This window comes from Cimex lectularius, unplaced genomic scaffold, assembly GCF_000648675.2.
Source record: "Cimex lectularius strain Harlan isolate CLEC.00 unplaced genomic scaffold, Clec_2.1 scaffold111, whole genome shotgun sequence".
NCBI classification, from domain to species: domain Eukaryota; kingdom Metazoa; phylum Arthropoda; class Insecta; order Hemiptera; family Cimicidae; genus Cimex; species Cimex lectularius.
In genome coordinates this window covers 864377-888791 of record NW_019392681.1, presented here as the reverse complement: position 1 = coordinate 888791, position 24415 = coordinate 864377, and the positions used below count along the sequence as shown (strand labels likewise).

General features: G+C 35.7%; 1 protein-coding gene across 3 annotated transcripts in view; it reads right to left on the bottom strand.

The window, feature by feature from the left end:
• The window catches only part of LOC106668675 (bestrophin-2-like), a 38946-nt gene extending 15811 nt beyond the window's left edge, over nucleotides 1–23135 (bottom strand). The window contains exon 1 of one of the 3 annotated variants that reach the window (XM_014397646.2): nucleotides 22877–23135. In XM_014397646.2, coding sequence (XP_014253132.1) covers nucleotides 22877–23055 — 179 coding nt within the window. In that variant the 5' untranslated portion in view covers nucleotides 23056–23135. The remainder of the gene's footprint in view (nucleotides 1–22876) is intronic. The other 2 variants (XM_014397644.2, XM_014397643.2) reach the window with 2 other exon arrangements.
• Between the last annotated feature and the right edge of the window lie 1280 nt (nucleotides 23136–24415).

Below are 24415 nucleotides of genomic sequence, written 5' to 3'. Positions count from 1 at the left end.
AATGATTATAAAGTAAATTTAGCGTTGTATTTTACAATTAATTAGGGTCTACTGATCCAGCTTATCTTTCGTGTCTGTGTGCGTTTCGAAATAATTTTTCCTCGTTTTCTTACAAATCCAACAGTAGGATAAGTTGGAGCTTTTTCAATTCTTTTTTACTTTAATAACTGAATACAGAGCAATTTAATCAATTCTCGGTAGAATTAAAGAGAAGACGACTCTATAAAGTTAATAATTCACGCTCGTGAAAATTTTAGTTTATCTTGTTATTAACTTTTTTTGGCTAAGTACTCTTTGATGTTTTGGGTCGTTATCACTTGAAAAACGGACCACGTCCCAATTGGGTCCAGCCCAGATCGTATAGCAAACAGGGTGTGAAGGGTGCCAAGATAGTTTTTACATTATCCCCTTTTTCTATACGCATTCGTGCAAGGTCTCCAATTCAATGTCCTGAAAAATATCTTACATAATTTATTGTCTTCTTAAAGTTCGATCGGGAATACATGATTTTTCTGACGTGTTTTTTTCCCTTGAACGTGGTAATCTTGAATATATATTTTGTTATGACAATTCATACGTGATTTCGGATTAATTACACCTCAGCAATGTTCTCAGCTAGACGTCTTGACGCATATTAGAAAGACAATCATTTTCCAGCCTTGCATTTAATTTCCAATACATTGGAAGAAGGTTTGATATTCATTTTCCACAATTTGGAAAAAGGATGAAAAAACTAGAATGAGGTAGATACTTGTGATGATGATACTTTAAATATTTCAATTAATTTATGTTATGATCTTTATCACATAGTAAAAATTCTTCGTTTTTGTTGTAAATTGCATCTTTTGTGCCTTGCAGTTATTGTGTCAAATCAATGATTTGAAGTCTTTCTTGTTTTGTGAGCTTTGTTTACAAGTTATCGAGTAAGTCCATTTGTCAACTTACAACCATAAACATACGGGTTGTTGTCGAACAACTGGCCACACAACGATGAAAGTGAACACAAATTTTTAGATGTGAATGCCAAACGTTTGGTTAGGTTTACTCGATTTAAACATAAATATCATGTTTACGTTTAGATCACGAAAAATGCAGGGAAAGTGAGAGTGGGGTGTTTGAGAGACTTTTTCAAAATTTATTAATTATTCTAAGGTCTAAAAATTATTCGATAGGACTCTGTTGTATTTTGTTTGATCGATTGGCACCCTCACTAGATTGTACGCAGTAATGCCAAAAAATACATTACGTCAGTGATGACTTCATACCTGGTGGATAACCCAAACAAAGTTTAAAATTTCTGTCAAATTCCCAGATAATATTTGTATTTGTGTCTATTTGTAACAGGTGTCGTTAACGAGGTCAAACTGATGTGGGTGAATGTCTACCGAAAATAGTCCTGTTCTTATTCCCCTCCGCCGTTTGTCCCGCGTGCTTAGATTAAATACCAATTGTAAATGGAATAAAAGTGCAGTATCCCGGAGGATATTCTCAGAATATCAACTGTGCACATAAAGGGAGCTAGAGTGGTCCGTAAGGGACTTACTCTGCCAACATCGGATGACTCACCTGGTCGAACAGAACGAGGACCACTGCCAACTATGTTCGCACGTCCAAGCGTTTGCCGATTCTTTACACATTTACAATAATATGGCCTATTTATTATCGTTTGTACTATGTGAAGGTGAGACAAACTATATGATCTAATACATAATTATGTATTTATTCTTAGCTGCTGCATTCTTTTCAAGTATTAATAAACTCAGAAACACATCTGGCTAAACCTCAACATAGCTCGTCTCAAAATTAATATCAGAAATCCGTTCATAAATTAAAAACTTACAATACTAATGTTAAAAGGCTTTTTCACAAAGTTCTGTCAGCCAGTATTAATTTGTTTATATTATAGAGAAAATCAAAGGGGAGAAAATAAATTTTATTTACAAATAATTAACATTTTTAAGTAAGGCTTTGGTTGAAATGAAAAAGTTAATGTCACGAGTAGGATTCGAACCCACGACCTTCGGCTCAATACGCCGCTGCTCTAACCACTTGAGCTATCGTGACTCCACTATGACACCAACTCCCCAACCTAGAACCTTTCGAATTTTCCCTCCTTTTTGCCATTTTTCAAATGCCGTGAAATCAGGATTCGATCCTCGGCGACATGAAGTGGCCACGGGGAGCTGTTAGTGAAGGTACTTCGTTTTACTTGTTAAATCCATTATATTAAGTTACGATAGAGGTTAGAGCAGCGGCGTGAGCCGAAAGCCGTGGGTTCGAATCACGCTCGTAACACTAACTTTTTCATTTCAACCAAAACCTTACATAAAAATCTTAATTAATTGAAAGAAGTAATTTGGCCAATAGACCACTAAATATAATGGACTTATTTAGAAACATAAATGAACAGATGTTGAAAGGAAGACAGATCGATGGACAAACAGGCAAGAAAATAATAAAGACACAAACTGGCAGACAGAAAAATGGAAAGTATAATAATTGGGACTATTAAGAAAAAACTAAAAGTATCACTAATCTTAAACTGTTGAACTTACGTTTATAAATTAAAATTAAAAAAAAGCAATAATTTGTTCGGTTGAATCGATGATTTAACGGATAAACTTGGGAAAACTTTTACAAATGTATTTATGATTTTGAATCTTTCATTAATGGTAAGTTTCATTTTGTTGATTGCCATATTGAAATTAATAAACGAACTCCCAGGCGGGTTAGAATAGCGGGCCTCGGCCAAACCAGGTGCTTCTGAACAGCAACAAAGCCAAAAATAAAAACGAGACAGTACCGGACAAATTTTGGCTTTTAAAACGCTTTATTATCTTCTCCAGGGAAAATTTATGTTACACTTTTTTGATTTAGAAACGAATAAGAATCTTTGTAAGAGAGCCGTTAAGTTTAACTTTTTTACGTAATAATTTAATAAATATCGTTGACTTATGTTCAACCAAACATATATCCATGTTAATTTTAAGCTCAGACAACTTTACAATAGTAATTTAAAAAACATGTTAAGGGAGGATGCTAAAAGACTTCAGACCCAACGTTCACCGGATAATTCAGATTGAAGCTTATCGGCAGATTTTCTGAAATTTTCAGTTTATACTAATTTTCTTAAAACAATGTATTTGTTTATAATTACATATTATTATACATACGTATATATGAAACACGTCGAGTGTACTTTTAGAACTTTGGGGTAAATAATAGTTCAATCTACACACATTTTGCTGTATAAAATTCTTAAATCATATCACTCTTCGTCTGTCTGTTTTTCTATTTGTTTGACTTTTAAAAAAAATTTGCGAGATTTTTTAAATAAAAAAAATAATTCTTTCTTTCACTATATCGCTATGGCACTTTTAGTTTATTAATAACAATAAGTATTTGTTTTTATCTATGCCTTTTTATTTGTATCTTACCATTACCTATACTTTATTTTACCTTCCTATGTATATTTCTATCTTTCTCTAATTGTGTATTTCTACTGCTCTTCATAAATGCCTTTCTCCTTCTTTTTTCCTCTCTAACTAACAGTCACTCTTTCTCTCTCAGTATCGATTTTTACTTCTTAAATTTTCTCTCTCTCTAAACGTATTTCCTTCTATGCGTAATTATACCTTTCCCCATAGTCCCTCATATTTTTTTCACGTCTTTCCCATTCTCTCCTCTTTTCTTTGAAGGAAGAAAGATGTTTTCTTTTTGAACACTTGACTTTTAAATCTCCTCACACTTTGAAAAAGGTGATTTCGTTCTCTTTCACTCTCTCCCCCTCTATTTCTCTATCTCTTTCTCTCTCTCCCTCTATTTACCTATATCTCTCTCCCCCCTCTCTCCCCTCTCTCCTTCCCTCAATTTCCCTATCTCTCTCTCTCCCCTTCCCTCTATTTCCCTCTCCCTCTCTCCCTTTCTCTCTTCCACCCTCTATTTTCCCCCCCTCTCTCGCTCTCTCTCTCTCTTCCACCTTCTATTTCTCTATCTCTATCCCTCTCCCTCCCTCTATTTCTCTCTCTTTCTCTCTCTCTCTCACTTTCTCTTTTCCACCTTCTATTTCTCTATCTCTTTCTCCCTCTATTTTCCTATCTCTCTCTCCTCTCTCTCTTCTTCCACCTTCTATTTTTCTCTCTCTCTCGCTTCACCTCCCTCCCTATAATTCCTTATGTTTCCCTCTCTCTCCCTCTCTCTCTTTTCTCTTCTCTCTATCTATTTATCTGTCCTTCTGTCTATCTATTTCTAACCTTCTGCTTTATATATCTCATTCCCTTCTCTCACTCTCTCTTTATTTATCACTCTTACTCCTACGTTCTAATTATCTTTATCTGTGCAAATTTATCCTCGTTCTCCTTTACTTTCTTCTCTTCTCTCTCCGCTATCTCTAAAGGACGAATGTTTTCCATTTTATCTCCCACTAAAGAATCGGAAACGATATAAAAGTGTGTCACAATAGCCAAAGTTTTATAGAAAACATCTTTATTCCTAGACCATTGCACCTGACCTGTAGGGAGAATAGACGGACTGGTAAAGAAACAGAAAGTTGGTTACTGTTTTTGAACTGAACATGTTATTTATTTTTATGCTGTATGTTTTAATTTCTAACGCATTTCGGTCCTAATCCCTGGTCCCTCTTCAGAGTTTACTATTTGACTAAATGGTTTAGATGGTTAGTTAACATGTATAAACCTTTTACATTTTGACTATGACTATATATATATGACTATATATATATGACTATATATATACAATACAAGAATCTGTGAAATGTATATATGAGTGTAAAATTACTTCAGATTGTTCTCTGTAGACTTGAAGAACACGAAATATATTATGCAGATGACATAGCTGTCTATTGTTCATCCTGGAGGCCTAAGACAATTGTGAAAAGATTAAATGACAGGAACACCAGGATTTGCAGGTTTTGTCACCGCTGGAAACTCAGGATTAATGTCCTCAAAACTGAGGCCATATTTTTCACAAAACGACGACCAATATTCAGGGAAACCATTTCCATTCGCGGACACAAAATCGAGTGGTGTGAGGGGGTAAAGTATTTCGGTTTAACTCTGGACCGAAAACATAACTTCTCTAGGCATATAAATGATATAGTTACGAAGAGCAAAATAGCTATAAAAGCCTTATTTCCGCTGATGGCCCGTGAGAGTGGAATGAGCTTTGAAAATAAACTAATTATTTATAAAGTATCTATTAAACGTATGCTGCTGATTGCTTGCCCAGCGTGGAGTTACACGTGCGAATCGAACATCCAAAAACTGCAAGTGGTCCAAAATAAATTTCTAAGGTTTATAACCTCACTACCTCGATACACCAGAATTGGCCTCCTCCATGAGAGAGCGGGAGTGGAGTATATTAATTCCGAATTAAAGCGTCTGTCCAGGATTTTTTTATGTGTCTCTCTCTCCTCCAGCAAGAACACTATTTGTGGGGATGTAGGCGTGTATGATATAAAGTTTCCATGGAAACATAGAAGGATTAGGCACAATAAATCTAGGATCTGTGATATATTTATTGTTTCCTCTAGAGCTGTGATACTATAAGACAATTTGTGATAATTCAATTACTCGTGTTGCATTGTTCTTGTTATTCTCATTTATTTACTTACAATTTTGTTAACACATTTTTGTTAATTAATTTGTTAGTTGTTATCCCATTGGATACCTAGTGGGTTTTTTAAGAAAATTTTTCCCACTATTTTCTTGTTTGATTAATTAAAAATAATAACAAAGTAGGTCTAGGTGCGTTGATAGGAAAAAGTTTTGAAATAGGACGTAAAAGTGCCACGCCACTTCCCCTGCTTAATGAATTTTATGTAACATAATGTATAAGTATTTTTTGAAAATAAATGTTTATTCATTCATTCCCGAAATTTATAGTCGAAAGTTCGCTAGGCATTGGTTCCCTAACCATCCCCCATTGTTTTTCTGACCACAACTCTTAATTCGCCAGACTCTATTCCAAGTAAAGGCTGGTCGATCGCATAGAAAATATTATTAAAAGTGTGTAGAGAAACATTAAAAATAGGTTACAATTAATTAAGGTTTTTAGTTGAGATAAAAAAGTCCATGGCACGAGCGGGATTCGAACCCACGATCTTCGGCTTGATACGCCGCTGCTCTACCACTTGAGCTATCGTGACCTCGATCCACTCGGACACTAACTTCCCATCTGAACCGCACCTTTTGAATTTTCCCTCCTTTTTGCCATTTTTCAAATCCACGAAATTAGGGAATTGAAAATTTGGTTCACGCTTTATTTTTTAAGACTATCAAGACTATGTGAGTTTTGCGTGTCATCGACATTTTCTCAAAATTGTCAAATGCAATTTCAACAGATACTTTTTGAAGTTTAAAAATTTTCAGTGTTTATTTTCTTTATAAAACGTACATTCAGTTGTCCTCTGGGCACCAAGTGGGAAAGTGATAAATTCTGAAAATAGGCTGAAGGTGAGGTGAAACGTCATAAGAATGATGGGCGTAGGTGACATTCTCACTCGACTGACGCCGCCGATCATCTGCTCGCCTTTTCATGTGTAAACACGCCAAAAACGCGTACGCCTCGGACGGAAACGGCAGACGGCTGGATCTCTACTCAAAATAGCACCAGTTAAAAAAGTAAATTATATTTAAATCTGCATTTTTACCGGCTCTTCTGGCAAACGGTCGCCAAACGTTTTTCTTGTAAATCTACGAATTTCACTTGAACTTTATTAATACTAATAGAAAATTAGACATTTTTATTAAATGGTGTTTTTTTCCGGAACGCTAGGCGACACTTTAAAGAAGCGCGATTACTATCCGAAAATAGTTGGTCTTGTTTTGGACTTGAAAACACGATGGGATTATAATCAAAATTAGCCCCGATCGGGTCATGGATAATGCAGAAATTATGTGATAATGCAAGAGAAAATTCACTTACTACCACTCGTTGATTATCGAATATTCAAGTCTTACGTACTAAACTATCACCTTAAGTCGCCATTTTAGTAAGAACGGTAGTTTGAAAATCTTTATGATTGGTCAGAACTCAAAGGAAAACAGTGCACAGGTTTTTGTACAAATTTTATACAAAAAAGCGACGAAAGGAGAAAGTAGTACATAACTAATAACAATTAATTATTCTTTTTATGTAAAGTCTTAGTTGAGTTGAAAAAGTCAGTGTCACGAACGGGATTCGAACCCACGACCTTCGGCTAAGCCTACAAAGCCGATGGTCGTTGGTTCGAATCCCGCTCGTGGCACTAACGTTTTCATCTCAACCAAGACCTTCAATTAGACCAGGAAACATAAATGGATTTATGTTACATAGCGACTTAACATTTTAATACATGGTTTCAAAAGCGAAATATCAAGCTTGGATCAATAGAAATTAAGAAATGCCGCAGTAAGACTGACTGCATTTGGCAGATAATTCGCAGAAATGGAGACTTACCCTACTTATATACCAAATATTATGCTACTAACTATAATATTTTCTTTATCTGATCCATTATTTGATGAGACTTTAATTATTTATAACCTGAAAATTGCTGACAGAAAAAGGAAAGATCATCCTCTTTCAGACTGGTTATCCATTAGAAAATCTTGCGTTTTAAAAACACTCGTTTAAAGCAAAAAAAGCATTGAACAAATAAGTATGTATAATAGCTTAAAACTGTTCGTTCACTGGTTCGTCTATTCTCGCTTTAGGTCAGGAGCGATGGTCTAGGAGTAACGACATTTTTTTATGGAACTTTGCTATCGCGAAATATTTTATATCGTTTCACAATCTTTAGTCAATGGGTTGCTAGCAGTTAATTACAATTTTCTATACAGATCGAATAACAGTAACATACAAACAACAAACAAAAATCCACTCACTAAGGAAATATATGAAAAGAGAAGAGAGAGAACGAAGTAAATAGATAGCAAATAAATACTGAGGCACATGTAGATATAGACAGATATGTAGATATATAAATAGAAAGAGAATGGAGAGAAGAAGAAGAAGAAGAGAGAGAGAGAGAGAGAGAGAGAGGGAGAGGGAGAGAGGGAGAGAGAGATAGATAGATAGATAGATAGATAGATAGATAGACAGATATATAGATATATAAATAGAGAGAGTAAGGAGAGAAGAAGAAGAAGAAGAAGGAGAGAGAGAGAGAGAGAGAGAGAGAGAGAGAGAGAGAGGGAGAGGGAGAGAGGGAAAGAGAGAGAGAGAGAGAGAGAGAGAAAGGGAGAGGGAGAGAGGGAGATAGAGAGAGGGAGAGGGAGAGAGGGAGAGAGAGAGAGAGATAGATAGATAGATAGATAGACAGATATATAGATATATAAATAGAAAGAGAATGGAGAGAAGAAGAAGAAGAAGAAGAGAGAGAGAGAGAGAGGGTGAGGGAGAGAGAGAGATAGATAGATAGATAGATAGATAGACAGATATATAGATATATAAATAGAGAGAGTAAGGAGAGAAGAAGAAGAAGAAGAAGGAGAGAGAGACAGTGAGTTGTGCTGTGATTTTGTTTTATTTGTTTATTTTTATATGTTTATTTGGGTATGTGTGTGTGTGTGTGTGAGAGAGAGAGAGAGAGAGAGAGAGAGAGAGAGAAAGAGAGGCGAGAGAGAGGAAGAAAGAGAGGGTGAGAGAGAAAGAGAGAGAGTTCGTTGTGCTGAGATTTTGTTTTATTTGTTGTCACCCTGTAAATTTAATTTTTGTGTAGTGATATCATTATAATCACATATTGTAAAGCTTAGAGGAAAGAACTATAACTTTTATAATTAATATCATAAACATTAACTAAAACTAACTTAAAGCATGGAAAATATTGTTTCTCTTTTTTTTTAATCCTGTATATTTGTGTTTAGTAAAATATTAGCAATCCATCCAAGAAAAAAATCTACATTTTACACGATACGATAATCTTTGGTTGTTGTGCGAGCGTGCGTGCGTTCGTGTGTGTTTGTGCGTGTGTGTATGAGAGAGAGAGAGAGAGAATCGTTTTCGATTACGTAATTTTCTTATCTCAAAGACATCGTCCGTCCGAGAAGGCACACCCGTGTGACCGCCGTTGTTGAAACAACGTGCCGGGTAAATCTTCGTGACGGAGCCGTGACAATTTCGCAGGTCTTCCACCGTTAAAAATAGTACGTTATTAGTCGGCCGGGTCCCTACGTATAGAAATAGAACTATACGGCTCTCCTAGGTATAACGTCCCTCAATAAAACAATCGGCCGGCTGACGATTGAAACCGACCGTACTTAACAAACGGTAAATTTGTTTAAATTTGTAAGGAACCCGAGAGGACCGTAAAAGTGCATACATGAAAACGGCTAATTAATTATTACAGTCTAATTTCAAATCTTAAATTACATCTAATCTTTAGATCTTTCATTTTTGTGCAGAATCCTAGATTAAAATATTTCATATAAAATTTTTCCAATTAATATGAAATTTAAGATTAGTTTGGGAGTGAATATTGTTACTGGAACGGCGTAGGATAACGCCTCACCCGCAAGACTGTTAAATGTTTAGTATTAGTCTTAACCGAGCCGGTTCATTTTTGTATTTCCTCATTCTTCAGTAAACATGGTGTATCGACTTCTGCAGTTTACCCATTTAAGTCGGAAACGATTTACTTTAGCAAAATATAGTATTTTGCAAACACCAAATTAATTTTGGCTAGGAATCGCGTGGTAGTATCATATTTAACATGACTATTTCATCTAGCCGGAAAATGTCAATAATTTTGTTATTTTAAATTGACAATCACATATTTATTGTCCAGTGCGATTTTAAAGCTTATTTTATGCCAAGAGGAGATGAGTGCTTTTTGTAACAAGAAGATGGCCCACCCCCATTATTTCCAAAACGATGGAGGTAACAGATTTAACATAACGTTCTCGTTTAACTGGAAAATGACACTAACTTTGTTATTTTAAATGGAAATCCGATTCTAGACCTCATTATTTGCCACTTTTACTGAAAGGAAAATTTTGATAGGGTCGACTATTTTTGAGTTATGTGGGTATGCTTTTTGTATTATACTATCAAAATTTTTCTTTCGGTAAAATTAGTGTGAAGTAAGCTCTAGAATCGAAATGTACAATAAAAATACGGGATTCCTATTTAAAATAACAACGTTAGTGTCATTTTCCAGCTAGATAAGAAAGCTATGTTATATCTGTTACCACCACGTGATTCCTAGCCAAAATTAACGGGGTTTGTAAAAGATTATTTTTTGCTCAAGTAAATCGTTTATGAATTAAATGGGAGGACTATAGAAGTTAATACACCCTGTATATGTGTTTCTATTTTCTATCTTCCTCCCTCTTTCTCTCTCTCTCTCTCTCTCTCTCTCTCTCTTTCTTTTTCTCTCCTTCTCTCCCTCTCTCTCTTTCTTTCTCTTTCTCTTTCCATTCCTCTCTCTCCCTCCCTCCCTCCCTCTCTCTCACTCTCTCTTTCTCTATTCTCTACTAAAAATCGATTTATGTTTACAAAATGTTATATGTTTTGTATTCACAATTTCAGCATTGTTTCAGATTAGGAAGGAAAAAAGAAAGAAATAATCTCAAAAATAGAAAGATTTGCTTGTCAACTGTCCAATTAAAACCGTTATAATATCTGACAATAGTTTTTTTTTAAACCACCATTGTCATATTTTAGACAACAGGTGACTTTATAAATAATTTTTCTCAGATTCTATATTTTTATTATTTGCTTTTCAGGGGGCAAATTATTGTACGAGGATCATATGAAATAGGATGTATTTAAAAATTCGCGTATTAAAATATTTTATGTAATACAGTATAACGCTAAGCCGTTTTCATACTTTATTTAAACTTAATATTTTCCCGTAAAGGACGATGTTTGTCCCAACGGAAGGATGCAATTTAATCGGTTTTAATCGGGCGGTTTTGTTGATTATTTACTTAATCTGAAGATTTAAGGTAGTTTTTTGAAACAACTGTAGGACCGCGAAGAAAACGTAGAAAGCAAGACGGAGAGTAGATGAAAGAAGATTAAAGAAAGCAAGAAAGAGAGAGAGAGAGTCAGACAGACAGACAGACATAGACAGAGCGACATACATGGAGAAAATTTACATTTTTTAACTTCTTTCTTTCATTCCAACTTCGTTTGAACTACCAAATGTTATCTCCTTTTTATTCATGCTGTATTTGGGGGACTTTCTCGAGGGAACGTTTTAGGTTCATCCTTATTCGAATATTCAAATATGCACACACCATTTTCACTCACGACAAAGAGTAACTTTAATCGACGATTCCGCTAGAAAATATAAACCAACAATAAAAAAATCTCGATAAATAAAGAAAACGTTTCAGTTGTACACGATTTACTCTAATTAAACCTACAACCTTGTTTATCTAAGATTTTAAACTTAAAGACAGTAGTTTCTAAACAGAAAATTCCTCCAAAGCGAGGGTTCCTTGAGCAAACAATTGTATTTCTTTTACAGATTGTATTTTTATGCGGAACATACACACCCGATTGTCCAACGTGTCCATCCAACAACGTTTGTAAAATCTCTGCAAATTCTCCTTGCAAAAACGGCTGATGTTCAATATCATTTTTTTAAGACTTTTATTTTGTTCATCTTATCTCAAAAAAATCTTTTCGTAACCTCCGGGTATTCAACTACCGCTTTTGAACGCCAATTAGAATGATGTAACTTGGAACTCTGAAGATTATTTTCGTACCCTCCCACAATCCCACCTAAAGTCATTTCGGGAAAAGGAACATCAAAATGTTTACTATTCAGATGAGTTACTGGACTTCAAAAAATTTTGCCCACGTTGCCGAACCCTGAGTTCACCAGGCACGCCGAAAATCGGGGAAAAACCTAGAAAATAGAAATTTTACAATATAAAGAGATTTTCATCCGAGCCGTTTAGTTTGGACGAGTTAATCAACTTTACAAGGGAAATTTCAATTATAATTTGTTTTTAAATAAGATCAAACAACGTATTTTTAGACTTTGGCATTAAAACGTCAACACTGGAATATTGTTTTAAATCATCAAGAAAAATATATTTAAAAAATGGGTATGCATAGTAAATTTTCTCACCCTTATTTTGCAAAGAATTTTTTTTTTACGTGCGTTAAAAATGACATCACCGTTAAGTTATATTATCATTTTCTCACTATAGTTTGGCTATCTGACGGTTCTTGTGATAAAAGACTTGTTATCCGGCAATAAAACCGTTGATTGCGGAACGTTTCGTTTATTTTTACCTCTGAAAACCCCTGCAGGTATTTCCGAGTAAAAGTGAGTAACCGATTACTTATTGACCGTTTGGCCAAAAACGACGATCATTCGCTCTTGGAATTAATTTACTGGCGGAGCGAGATGATTAATTCATCTTGAAATGTTAAGGTAATTAGGAATCCTATCGGGTCGACCGTTTTTAGTCGCCAACTAGCTTCTGCTATTCCCTCTCCGGCGGTGCTGGCAGCCGGCCCGGAACATAACAAGTTGAATGGTCTTATAGGTCCAATTTATATATAGAAATTTAAGGGGGTGACGATTTAAAATAATACCATCATAAAAACGGTCTGGGTTATGTAAGGTCGTAAATACGTCAGACCTCATAACGCGCCGTAATCCTGTCTTCTCGATCCATGGAATGAGGAGCGAGATATCTGTCTCTTCCTCTTGGCAAACTCTTTCCGCTTTCGAGACACGGCCGTCTGTTGTTAATACATGTACACACAAACATTGTTATCTTTGCCAAGATCGCATATTTGTGATGTCGTCAAGTCGGATAAGGCAGCCGTAACGAAATATATCGCAGTTGGAGACGTCTACAACAACTGACCGAAATTGTCCGAGTTCGATGTTCTGCTATATAGTTTGTTGTTTTGTGTACATTTGGTCTGTACAAAACGCGCCTGTCCCTTGATAAAAATTATCCTAATTTTGTGTTTAGGTCTTGTAGTTGTTGAGTGTGGTAGACCAAAACAACAATGACTGGCTGACCAAACTGGAAACAACCAAAAAACCCATCGTTATTATATCATAGTCAGGTCTTCTCTTCATCTATTAAAAACAGGACATCTTGTGTTTAGGTCTGTTTTTTGTTAAACCTTCCACCACTTCACACTTTAATCCAAGAAGAAGCCATAGCAGCAGCCCACAGGCTCATAAATGGACAACCATCTGCTAGGATAGGCCATGTAAATAAACAGTGGAAACTGAGGGAAGAGATATAGGTAGATGCCATTCTAGGTATGCCAATTGATGTCACTACTCCAAAGTACTGATACCAGAACGGGAAGTATGAGCCAAAGGATCACCACTAAAGTAAAGTCCTACTGGTATATTGACGGCTCCAAAACCGACAAGGGTACGGGCGCTAGGGTCTTCGGGATGAACCCCAAGACCGAACTGTCGGTAAACCTAGGCAAGTTTGCTACGGTTTTCCAGTCTGAAATCATAGCGATCGAACAATGTGCCAGAGAAATAAAAAGGCTAGGAATACATTCCCGGAAGATAGCCATTTTCTCTGACAACCAGGCAGCACTCAGCGCCTTAACCTCATGCGAGGCGAAGGCAAAGAGTGTTTGAAACTGCACGGAAGCCATGACGAAAGTCAGCGACACTAATGACCTGACCCTGGCTATTCGGGGCATAGAGACAACGAAAAGGTTGACATGCTGGCTAAAAAGGGAGCCAAGATGGGCTCTCTCGGCCCAGAACCCTACTGTCGCCTAGCAGCCTGCTACAAAAGAGGATACATCGTAAAATGAGTCCTTAATGAGTCCAAAACCTGGTGGAACAATACCACAGGTATGAGGCACGCGAAGAGATTCATAGAAGAACCATCCGCAAAACTTACAAAAGAATTACTGGAAGACATCCGCAACCGAACCAGGATTCTGGTTGGACTCATGACAGGGCACTGCCACTTAAGAAAGCACATGCACCGGATAGGAGTACAGACAGAAGAAACACTGTGCAGATACTGCCAGGAAGAGGAGGGGACCGCAGAACACTGTTTCTGTGAAGGACGATATAGGTGAAGGTTCTTGCAACTAGGACAAGAAAAATCACAAGCAAGATCCACCAAGGAGCCACAGGCAAAGCTGTGGAGGCTAGTTAATACAGCTTGAAGTTGGCCAGTGAGTTATAAATAACAGGAACAGCACAATAGATCTATTCAGGTCGAGGTACAGTAGGCCTCGTGGCCTCTTCTTTTAACCCTCCCTTAGGTCTGTTAGTGGATGAGGTAGACTAAAACAACAAAGACCAAAATGGAAGGAAATGACATAACTAATCTCATTTTAATATTACAGACTAGTCTTCTCTTTATCTATCAAAAATGGAACATATTGTGGTTAGTTCTGTTATTTGATGGAACCTGCCAGATCCAAACCGCAACGTCTGGCAGAACAAAATAGAATGAAACGACCAAACTACACAATGGTTTAATATTGCAGACTGGTTTTCTCTTTATCTATTAAAAAAGAGACATTTTATGGTTAGATCTGTTAGTTGATGATCTGGCAAACCAAGCAAAACGACAAGGACTTGCTGACTCAAATGGTAGGAAACGATCAAACTCACATCATTACAATAGTAAAGATACGTTTCTTCTTTATTTATCATCAATATCAGTGAAGTGTTGCACTGAAGTCTGCGAGTTGACGAGTGAGCATTCTTATCTTCGACGGTTGACCTGTGCGTTTTTCACGTGCACGTGTCCTTTTAATGCAACTTCGTAACAGACATGTTAGATGGAACCAGGTCTAACATTAAAACTAAGTATTCTTTTAATGTAAGGTCTTGGTTGAAATAAAAAAATCAGTGTCACGAGCGGGATTCGAACCCACGACCTTCGTCTAAATACACCGCTACTCTACCACTTGAGCTATCGTGTCTTTGATCCTCTCGGACACCAAATCTCAACCTACAACCGTTCTAATTTTCCCTCTTCTTACCATTTTCAAATGTCAAATGAATTTTACCAGCTTCAAATCAGGATTGGATTCTCAGCGAATTATGAAGTGGCCACGGGGAGCTGTTTAGTGAAGTGATATTTCTTTTACTTATTAAATATTAATCCGTTTGTTTTAGTGGTTAATTGACCAAGTTACTTCTTTCGATTAATTATTCTTTCTATGTAAGGTCTTGGTTGAGATAAAAATGGATATGGAGAGTTGGTGTCCGAGAGCTCAAGTGGTAGAGTAGCGGCGTATTTAGCCGAAGGTCGTGGGTTCGAATCCCGCTCGTGACACTGAGTTTTTTGTATCAACGAAGACCTTACATAGAAAGAATAATTAATCGAAAGAAGTAACTTTGTCAATTGACCACTAAAACGTAAATGTATTAAAACTAAGGGTAACGAAAAGCTGACACACATCTGACAGGCAAAACCATTGAAAATTGGAAGTTCAGAATGAAAGGAGATGAACATGTACATGATATATTTTATTTTACCACGCAAACCTTTTTACCACTTTACGTTGAAGATTTTCTACTTAAAGTGCGGATGATCAAGTTTCGTTTAATGAATTTGCTGTTGCTTGATCGCGTTCAATGTTTACGTCTACAAGACGTTAGACTGTTTTGTAAAAGACAGGTCCCTGGCGAAGATAAGGAAATTAGGACGTAAGTACAAGAAAAACGCACGTACCAACCAGAAAGGCAGCAAAATTCTAAAACGCGTTGGACAGACAGAAACCAGCAAGACAAGACGGACCAGGCGACAACCTTCTTCACCAATATAATAGAATTCTATAGTTTTATAGCTAAATTGACAGAAAATAATCATATATCATGATCTGAGAATGAGTTTTATTTTAAAGTGTTCAAACTGCGCAAACCTTTAATTTTATTTTTCAAAAGTTAATGCATAATGAATCATAACGTTGATTCTTTGACAGATCTTAACTTGGCAATGCTCTCAACCGAAACACACAAACATACTAGGGATTATTTATGTCAAGTTTAGATCAAAACATAAAACTCGTCATCATCATTTTTATTCATATTGAACTCTCACCTCGAAGGATTGTAACTCCCCGATATGCCGACCTGTACCTCAGCGGAGTTAAAAGGGCCGGGTCGCTAGTATCTCTCCTTGATCTAGATACATAGAAAATCGTCGCTACCCAACCGGGGTTAGGGGGGGTAAATATAATCTAGCCTAAAACATCTGTCCTACAATCGCGCAAATAAATACATTCACACCTAAGTATATTGCACCCATTTTGGTTAGTCGGTAGAGTCCTCGATATTTCTACATCTACCTACACACAAGTTTGAGCTTTGAACATGCCAAACCGTCTTTGCCCCCTCAAGTGAAAATACAAAATTAAACAAAAAATATCGATTAACGGTCACTAATCACCACACATTAAACAAAAAATCAACTTTTATCAGAAATTTACGTATAAAATTTGTATAAAAGCTTTACAGTAAAAAATGGACTACATCAAAATATAATCTAGCCTAAAACTGACATCTACACTACAATCGCGCAAATAAATACATTCGCACCTAAGTATATTGCGCCTATTTTGGTTAGTCGGTAGAGTACTCGATATTTTTACATCTACCTACACACAAGTTTGAGCTTTGAACATGTCAAACCGTCTTTGCCTACTCAACTGAAAATACAAAATTAAACAAAAAATCAACTTTTATCAAAAATTTACGTATAAAATTAGTATAAAATCTTTACCGTAAAAAATGGACTACTGCAAAATATAATCTAGCCTAAAACTAACATCTACACTACAATCGCGCAAATAAATACATTCGCACCTATGTGTATTGCACTCATTCTGGTTAGTCGGTGGAGTACTCGATATTGATGTTCATCACGAGTATTTCAAATATAGAAAAAAGTTGTTTATAATTACAATCACAATCTTATTAAAAACATAAGGTCAGTTCGAAATAATTTGGACTCAATACAAAAATAGGGTAGAAGAAATAGTTATCTTGGTCAATATATTTTATTGTAATAACTGGAATAAAAACAAATTTTTATGATTTACAAAAAAAGAGATAGACTACAAGACAATAGTTGATATTCCTTTCGTGTATTAAATTATTTAATTAATAATCTTACTTGATAGAATTGAAGTTGAACTGGTTGGTCAAAAGTTATTATTTGGTCTTATAGGAATAGATAAAACAATCTATTTTGATACAAAGTTGAAAGGTTGAGCCTGAATCTACAACTTAAAATAAATACAGGCCGCATTTTAGAGTCTCGTAACAAGTAGACAATTAAAAGGTAGAAAAATAAACAACAGGAGATTAAAGAGGTTCCATTAATAGATATCGATCAGGTGAATTGCATTTGGGCACTAATGTAATTTATTGTTTGTAAACTGCCGTTATACTTCTTTGATGTTTGAGTTTGTTTATTTTTACGCGATTTGGGTGAGAGAAAACGAAATGAAAACGGGGACTTTGTTTTGTCTAAATACATTACTACTAGGGTGATTTGATGCTGGTGATTTATGACCCTAACTCTCTTTCCCTTTCTTCCGTAAATATATTTTGAAATGAGTTTTCGTTCTGTCGAGTACGACGACATTTATCTAGTTGACAACCACCTCAGAAATTGAACATGTGGATTTTCCATTCTTTTGTTAAATAGACTAGAAACAGACTAACTGATCCAGGCACGTGCATTTTTGACATCTCCAAATACCATAATTTAAAAATTAATGACAACTATTTCATAAGAAATCCAAGGGTTTTCTAATAAATTATTATCAGCAGTCATAAATTCAATCAGTATAAGTCAAAATTAAAAGCAATGTTGACCACAGCTGATGAATCACCTCTTGCAGTTATGTCAATTTTTGATCATCATCTTTCTGTTTTAATAAATCTATACAATTAAATTATTTAATAAAAAGTAATATTTTTGTTGGTTTTTACATATGTACGAACAGCAATTAAAAGGCTTTAGTCGTATATAATTAAATTATTATTAAAGCTAAATATAGGACAACATGTGAGATGTGTTAATTATTATTTTACTTAGTTTTTAATATAAAATTAATGAATAGCTCATTAGTGAAACTATTTAATTCAATTAGCCAGCTTGGGATTGTATTTTATTAAATGATCCCAACACAATCTAGGTTAAAATTTATGTTGTACGTCGTTGCACGCTAGGTTTTAATTTAATAAGCAGTAATTTAATATGTTAACATTAATGGAATTGATCGAAATTTAATGGTTCTCGCTGGTGAATAAATTTCAAGAAAGATTTTGGTATTTCAAAAGGTATATTTGGAAATCAAGTTTTGTATTTTAGAAGAAATGGAATCGTAGGTGGGTTGGATCGGCATAGAAGCTGTCACGTATCAAGAGCTTGGTCGGTAGGCCGACCTCGGAAGAAATGAATCGTAGAAGAGGAACTCATCCGAATAAGAATAGGCCAGAAGGATGCGTCCAGCATATAGAGAAATATAGCTCGATTTGTCAGTCCTCGTTCTTATTGCCCCGTCGCAAAAGTCGGTCTAAAGCTGTCAACTACTAAGTCATTTGTTTGTTTATGTTTTTAAAACTTGATACACTCACACTCTTAAATACATTCTTTCCTATTTACATATTATTCACTAAAGTGTATTGCTAACAAAGATTGGTAGATAGGTGGCATCAGGGTTGTGGTAATGTAAGATGATTCAAGGTGAGTTCCTCCGGCTGCAAAGAACAGCAACACGTTACTACCTAACCCCCATGATAGCCTAATAAAATAATTAACCTTGTTAGTTGCATAATTGTTGATGACTGCAATCTTGATACCACCTGGGATACTCTTAGTCCAAGATGTGTTTACACAGCAGCAGAGAACAGCAATGCGGTTCTACCTAGCTCTGATGAAGGCCAACGAAAAGATTGAAAGATTGAATATAGTCATTTATTACAATTAATTAAGGTTTTTAGTTGAGATGAAAAAAAGTTAATGGCACGAGCGGGATTCGAACCCACGGTCTTCGGATACGCCGCTGCTCTACCACTTGAGCTATCGTGACCTCGATCCATTCGGACATCAACTTCCTATCTCAACCCCATCTTATGAGTTTCCCTCCTTTTTGCCATTTTTCGAATCCCGCAAGGGCCATTAACTTTTTTTCATCTCAACTAAAAACCTTAATTAATTGTAATGTATTAATTGGTCAAGCGGACCAGGAAATTAGTGAATTGAATAGTCATTTATTGATAACTTGTACCTTGATACTACCTAACAATTCACCTACATTGGTCGATACCTCCTTGACAACAACTTGATGACTACAACCTGATACCACCTAATAAATCGCAATCGCTATCGCCCTATAACTAATACAACTGAGGCTCGATAGGTACCATCAACCCTTATTACACACTCGCGCTAATAAATACTTTCAATATGCACAAAAGGAAAACAAGAATCTATCAGCGACTGTATACAACTAATGACCTGTCATGGCAAAAGCCTCATTCTACATTCGGAATCATGGAACGATATGATTTATGAACTTTAGAAAACGGATTACGAATAACATGTCGATAGCTAGCAAACTGTAGCAATATTGTTAGTCGTTTTCGCTTGCCGTAATGAGTCTTTGAAGTCCCATCCTGGCTCACCACAGTGGTACCTACACAATTAGTGGGTACCCAATGAGATCACAATGAGGGCTTAAAACAAAAATTAACTTTGGATCGCTTTGACGATAGTGCACAACGATGTATCGTTGGCGGTTCTCCTTCTGAATAATAGAAAACTCCAGCTTTTTTCTGCATCAACGCACTTCCATCCATTTTAGTAAAAACTTTCGGCTTGGATTGTTTCAGCTGCAGTCTTATATGCTTCAACAAAAACTTATTTTATGCCAAAATGCCACCAAAGGCTGTCAAAAGAGGGCACTCTAGGTTTTAACTTTCTGGACTTCCTGAACGCACATCCACAGCTTTGGAGTAGTATATAAAATATAACTGACCGTACGACGGAACTTTACCTTCGTGTGGCAAGAAATCCGATATGAAACGGTGAATCTGTCCTCAAAGTATGTGTGATAATCAAGTATTAGGCCACAGAAACATTGAAACTCCCAACTTCGTGCCAAGCTTTCGTTTAATTTGTAAACATCTTCAGGGCTGAGTTAATTTGCAATATCTTTATCAGGCACATATATAGATGTTTTTAAATCCTTGATAATAAATAAAAACATATAAAAACACCAACTAAACATCAAAAATACTAAAAACAATAATAGATAAATTATTTTTCAACAAAGTAGTTAATTTAGTAAATAAAGTAAATTAGCAGACCAATATCTATAGTTCGAGTAAGACTTTGCTATTTTAGTGTTATTATTTTTTTCTCGTGAATTTGACGACAGAACTTTGTTTAAGCCTTAAGAACGAAAATTTGTGGAGCAGTTTAAGAGTTCAGATACAGCAGCTTCCTTTCCACTAAAAATCGGAACAGGGGACCCAAAGATTCCCTAAATTCAAACTTTTTGCTACATGATTTGGTTTTTTACAACATTTTTATAATTATACACTGACAGGCAAAAAATTCCACCCAATTGATTTTTTTTCATTTTCTCGATAAAAGAAAATTCTGCCCTTAATTTGTCTAATTGTTTTTACCAATAAATATTTGTTTATGCTATGTTTTAAATTAGAATATCAATTAGAGGTAAACACTCTTAATCCTTAATCCAAAACAAGGGTAAATCATTTTTCAATGTTCACTTTTTACGGAATTTAAAACGTTTATTCAGTCTCATTTGAATTCTGAAGAAATAAACTGTGTAGTTTTCATCTTTGTTTTCTTAATTTCAATTTTTAAACTTAAGCCACTTAGTGCTGAGAATTTTGCGCGTGGTGTGGCACTTATCATGATGGACGTTCATCAGGTATGCGGCTATTGCCATCGGAGTTCCCTTCGAAACACTAAGAGACGCCGTTAGACGTTTTCGAGAAACTGGGTCCTACCATAGATGGTTCTGGACTTCCTAGGGTAACAAAACCACAGGATGACCGTTTTTCTACTTGAGAATTTTGCGAAACCGGCCGCTTACGGTTGTTCGAGCGATTCATCAGCTCCAGTTAGTTCAAGGTGTCAAGGAACGCACTGCTCAAAGAAGATTAAATCAGTATGGACTGATGACTTGGCCCAGTTGCACGGCATCCATTTCTCGAGGACACAGCCATTGGTCTTTGAACGATTGGTCCGCTGTACTTTTTACATATGAATAGATTTGCTCTAAGATCTCCAGATGGACGTGAAAGAGTGTGGAGAAGGCGAAATGAAAGGTACGAAGCTTCTAATTTTTCCCAGCGACAACCTTTTCAACGTTGTTCTCTGATGGTGTGGGCGGGAATTTCAATGGGGAGTCGCACAAAGTCGGTTGTTGTTCGTGGAGTGTCTTTGACGGTCACTACGTGGATGAAATTTTGGAACATCATGCATTGCCTATCCTCGGTGGAATCATGACAATCCTATTTTAATGCACGATAATGCCCGTCCACATGTCGCTCGCATAGTACAAACGTATCTTGAACAGCATAACGTCAGGGTCTTAGACCAGTCTTGGCCAGCCCGTTCTCCAGACTTGAACCCTCTCGAACATTTATGGGACAACCACAAAAGACGAATAAGAGCACGTCCATCACTTCCTGATTCACTCCACGATCTTGAAAGGACTCTTCTTCAAAAATGGACTAACCTCCAGCAAAGAGACATTTCCAGACTGATAAAAAGTATGCCGAGGCGTCTTCGAGATGTAATTAAGTCAGGAGGAGGTAACAAGCGATATTGAAATATTAATGAAAAATCTAAAACAAAATTAAAACGAATTTTATCTGTCCGTTTTTTTGTAATTTTTTAAAAATTTTACTTAGCAATTTACATTTTTTTAAAACTTTTTTAGACAAAGACTCAATTATTAAACGTTAAAAAACGTGAAAATTTGATTAATATATAAAAATATATACAAATCAAGTGATATTACAAGGCAAAAATATATCTAGTAGAAGATATCTAACCGTATTTTATACAATCTGGCATATTACTTTTTATTGTAAGTTAAATTCGAATTTACTTTTATATAAAAACCTTGAAATACATGAACAACGAAGGCAGAAAATTATAATTTAAAAAATTTACATAAATCAACATAAAAAAATTTGTTAGTTAGAAAATGCCCATTGGCAACAACGCTAGGACGAGAGTCTAATTCCTTTCGACCTAATACATAAAACATAATCGTATTTAATTTACTATTAATAAAACCCATTTAAGATTATTGATTATTAATGACAAGATTCTTTGACATACAAATTTTCATAAAAAAACCCAATAATCTTTGCAAATTTCACATTCACAGTTTTCTAATTTATACAGCATGCAACAATTAAATGTATATAGAAAAAAAGAGGAAAAACATTACGTTTCTTCTTTACTCTAGGCTAGTTTATAAATTTACATAAATGCATTTAGATCTTTCATGATGATCAAATTAGAAAATAAATAGTTTTTATTATAGGAAAACAATAATCTTTCATATTAATGCTGAAATATTGTGTTAGGCTAAAAAAACAAAGTTGATTGAATGATTAATGACCAATGATCATTTTACGTCAGGCTTGAACGGTTTTTCGCTTTTAAGTTATTTTATTCGCTTATAGTTACCTTCTATTTCAGTGCTTTAATTGTAATAAAATGTATGTAAGAGCGCGTTTTTAAGCTTTAATTCTGATTTGACAACCGATAAACATTATACACATTATGAAAAAGTTGAATGAACTGCTTTGAAAGCTTAGCTTCAAATTTTACTCTATTTTGTTTGTTTCAGTATATTTTAATACGGGTAGATTTTTTAAAAAAGCACTCACCTTTTTTGTTCGAGGGTAAAAGCGTTTCTGTACAGGGCGCTGAGGAGGCCGAACGCGACTAGGAAGAGAAGAAGCTCCCGGTAAATGAGCTTGTACAGGCTTCCTCTCCACATGAAGAGAAGCCTGGTGAATCCTCCGCTGGTCGAGGAAGCGACCTCATACTGATAACTCACAGTCATCCTCTGGCAGACATGTTCTTCGCCGACTGGCCGGTGCCTCACTGACAGATTTCTTTCTCCCTCCTAACCCGACCCCCGGAATCTCTTGCTCTAGGCCTCCTTCGGGGTGCCGCCGTCCCCACTATACTTACAGCGGAAATAACATCCAGTTTTTAATCTTTAACAGTTAGTTATCGCTTTTAAAAGCCGTTCAATTAAACAGCGGGAGGATCGAGAAAACCAACCGCCTATCTATCGTTATTTCTAGTCGGCCCTAAATTTAGAAATTTTCTGTGCAGAGCGTAAAGAATTTATTTAGGATGTTTAAAGAAGGCAAAATGGATGCTTGTTTTATCCCGATACGACGAAAAAGTTGTAAATTTATTTAAAAATAAAATGCGATCAACTTTTAATTAGTATAATAATTCGGATAGATGTGTACACACTGCCTACTTACTGACGTCCACCCCACCATCTCAAGAGTCACCCCCTTCTAGTTAGGGGTGGGTAGTCAAACTGATGTCAGCCATTTACAAAAACCACCATTAAATTTATACTTATTATTAATTAATCCATTTATGCTTAGTGGTCTAATTGATCATATTAATGATTTCAATTAATTATAATTTTTATCTAAGGTCTTGGTTGAGATGAAAAAGTCAGTGTCATGAGTGAGATTCGAACCCACAACCTTTGGTTCAATACACCGCTGCTCTAACCACTTGAGCTTTCATGACTTTAATCTGTATATAAAAAAAAGTTTGCAGGTTGAGATGGAGAGTTGGTGTCTGAGTAGATCGAAGTCACAATACCTCATGTGGTTAGAGCAGCAGCGCATTGAGCCGAAGGTCATGGGTTCGAATCCCGCTCGTGACACTGACTTTTTCAACTCAACCAAGACCTTACATAAAAAGAATAATTAATTGAAACTAATTATTAATATTATCAATTTTCTTTATTTATATTTATAATACAGTACATACTAGGCAATTTAGGTGATTGCCGAGTGGTTGGGGCGTCTGACTTTTATTTGCCATGTTAGCGGTATTTAAATCCCAGCATAGCTCATTGAATTTTAATTGAGAATAATAAGAGAAAAGTATTGCAATGTTTGACCCCGTGTCTGTATGACAGGAATGACTCATACTAGATAATTTATTTCTCCACTTAACAATATGGTGATTTGATGGGATGACTTCACTAGGAATCACTTCAGCTTGCCTCAAATGCCAACATATCAAGATGATGGTCAATAGCTCTCAGAGGTTCTGAATGTAAAAGAGTGATTATCATCAACCAGTTAAGAATAGGTCATACGAGGTTAAACATAGACACTTATTTTAGAGCCAAAGTCAGCGTATATGTCCGGTCTGTAGAGAAA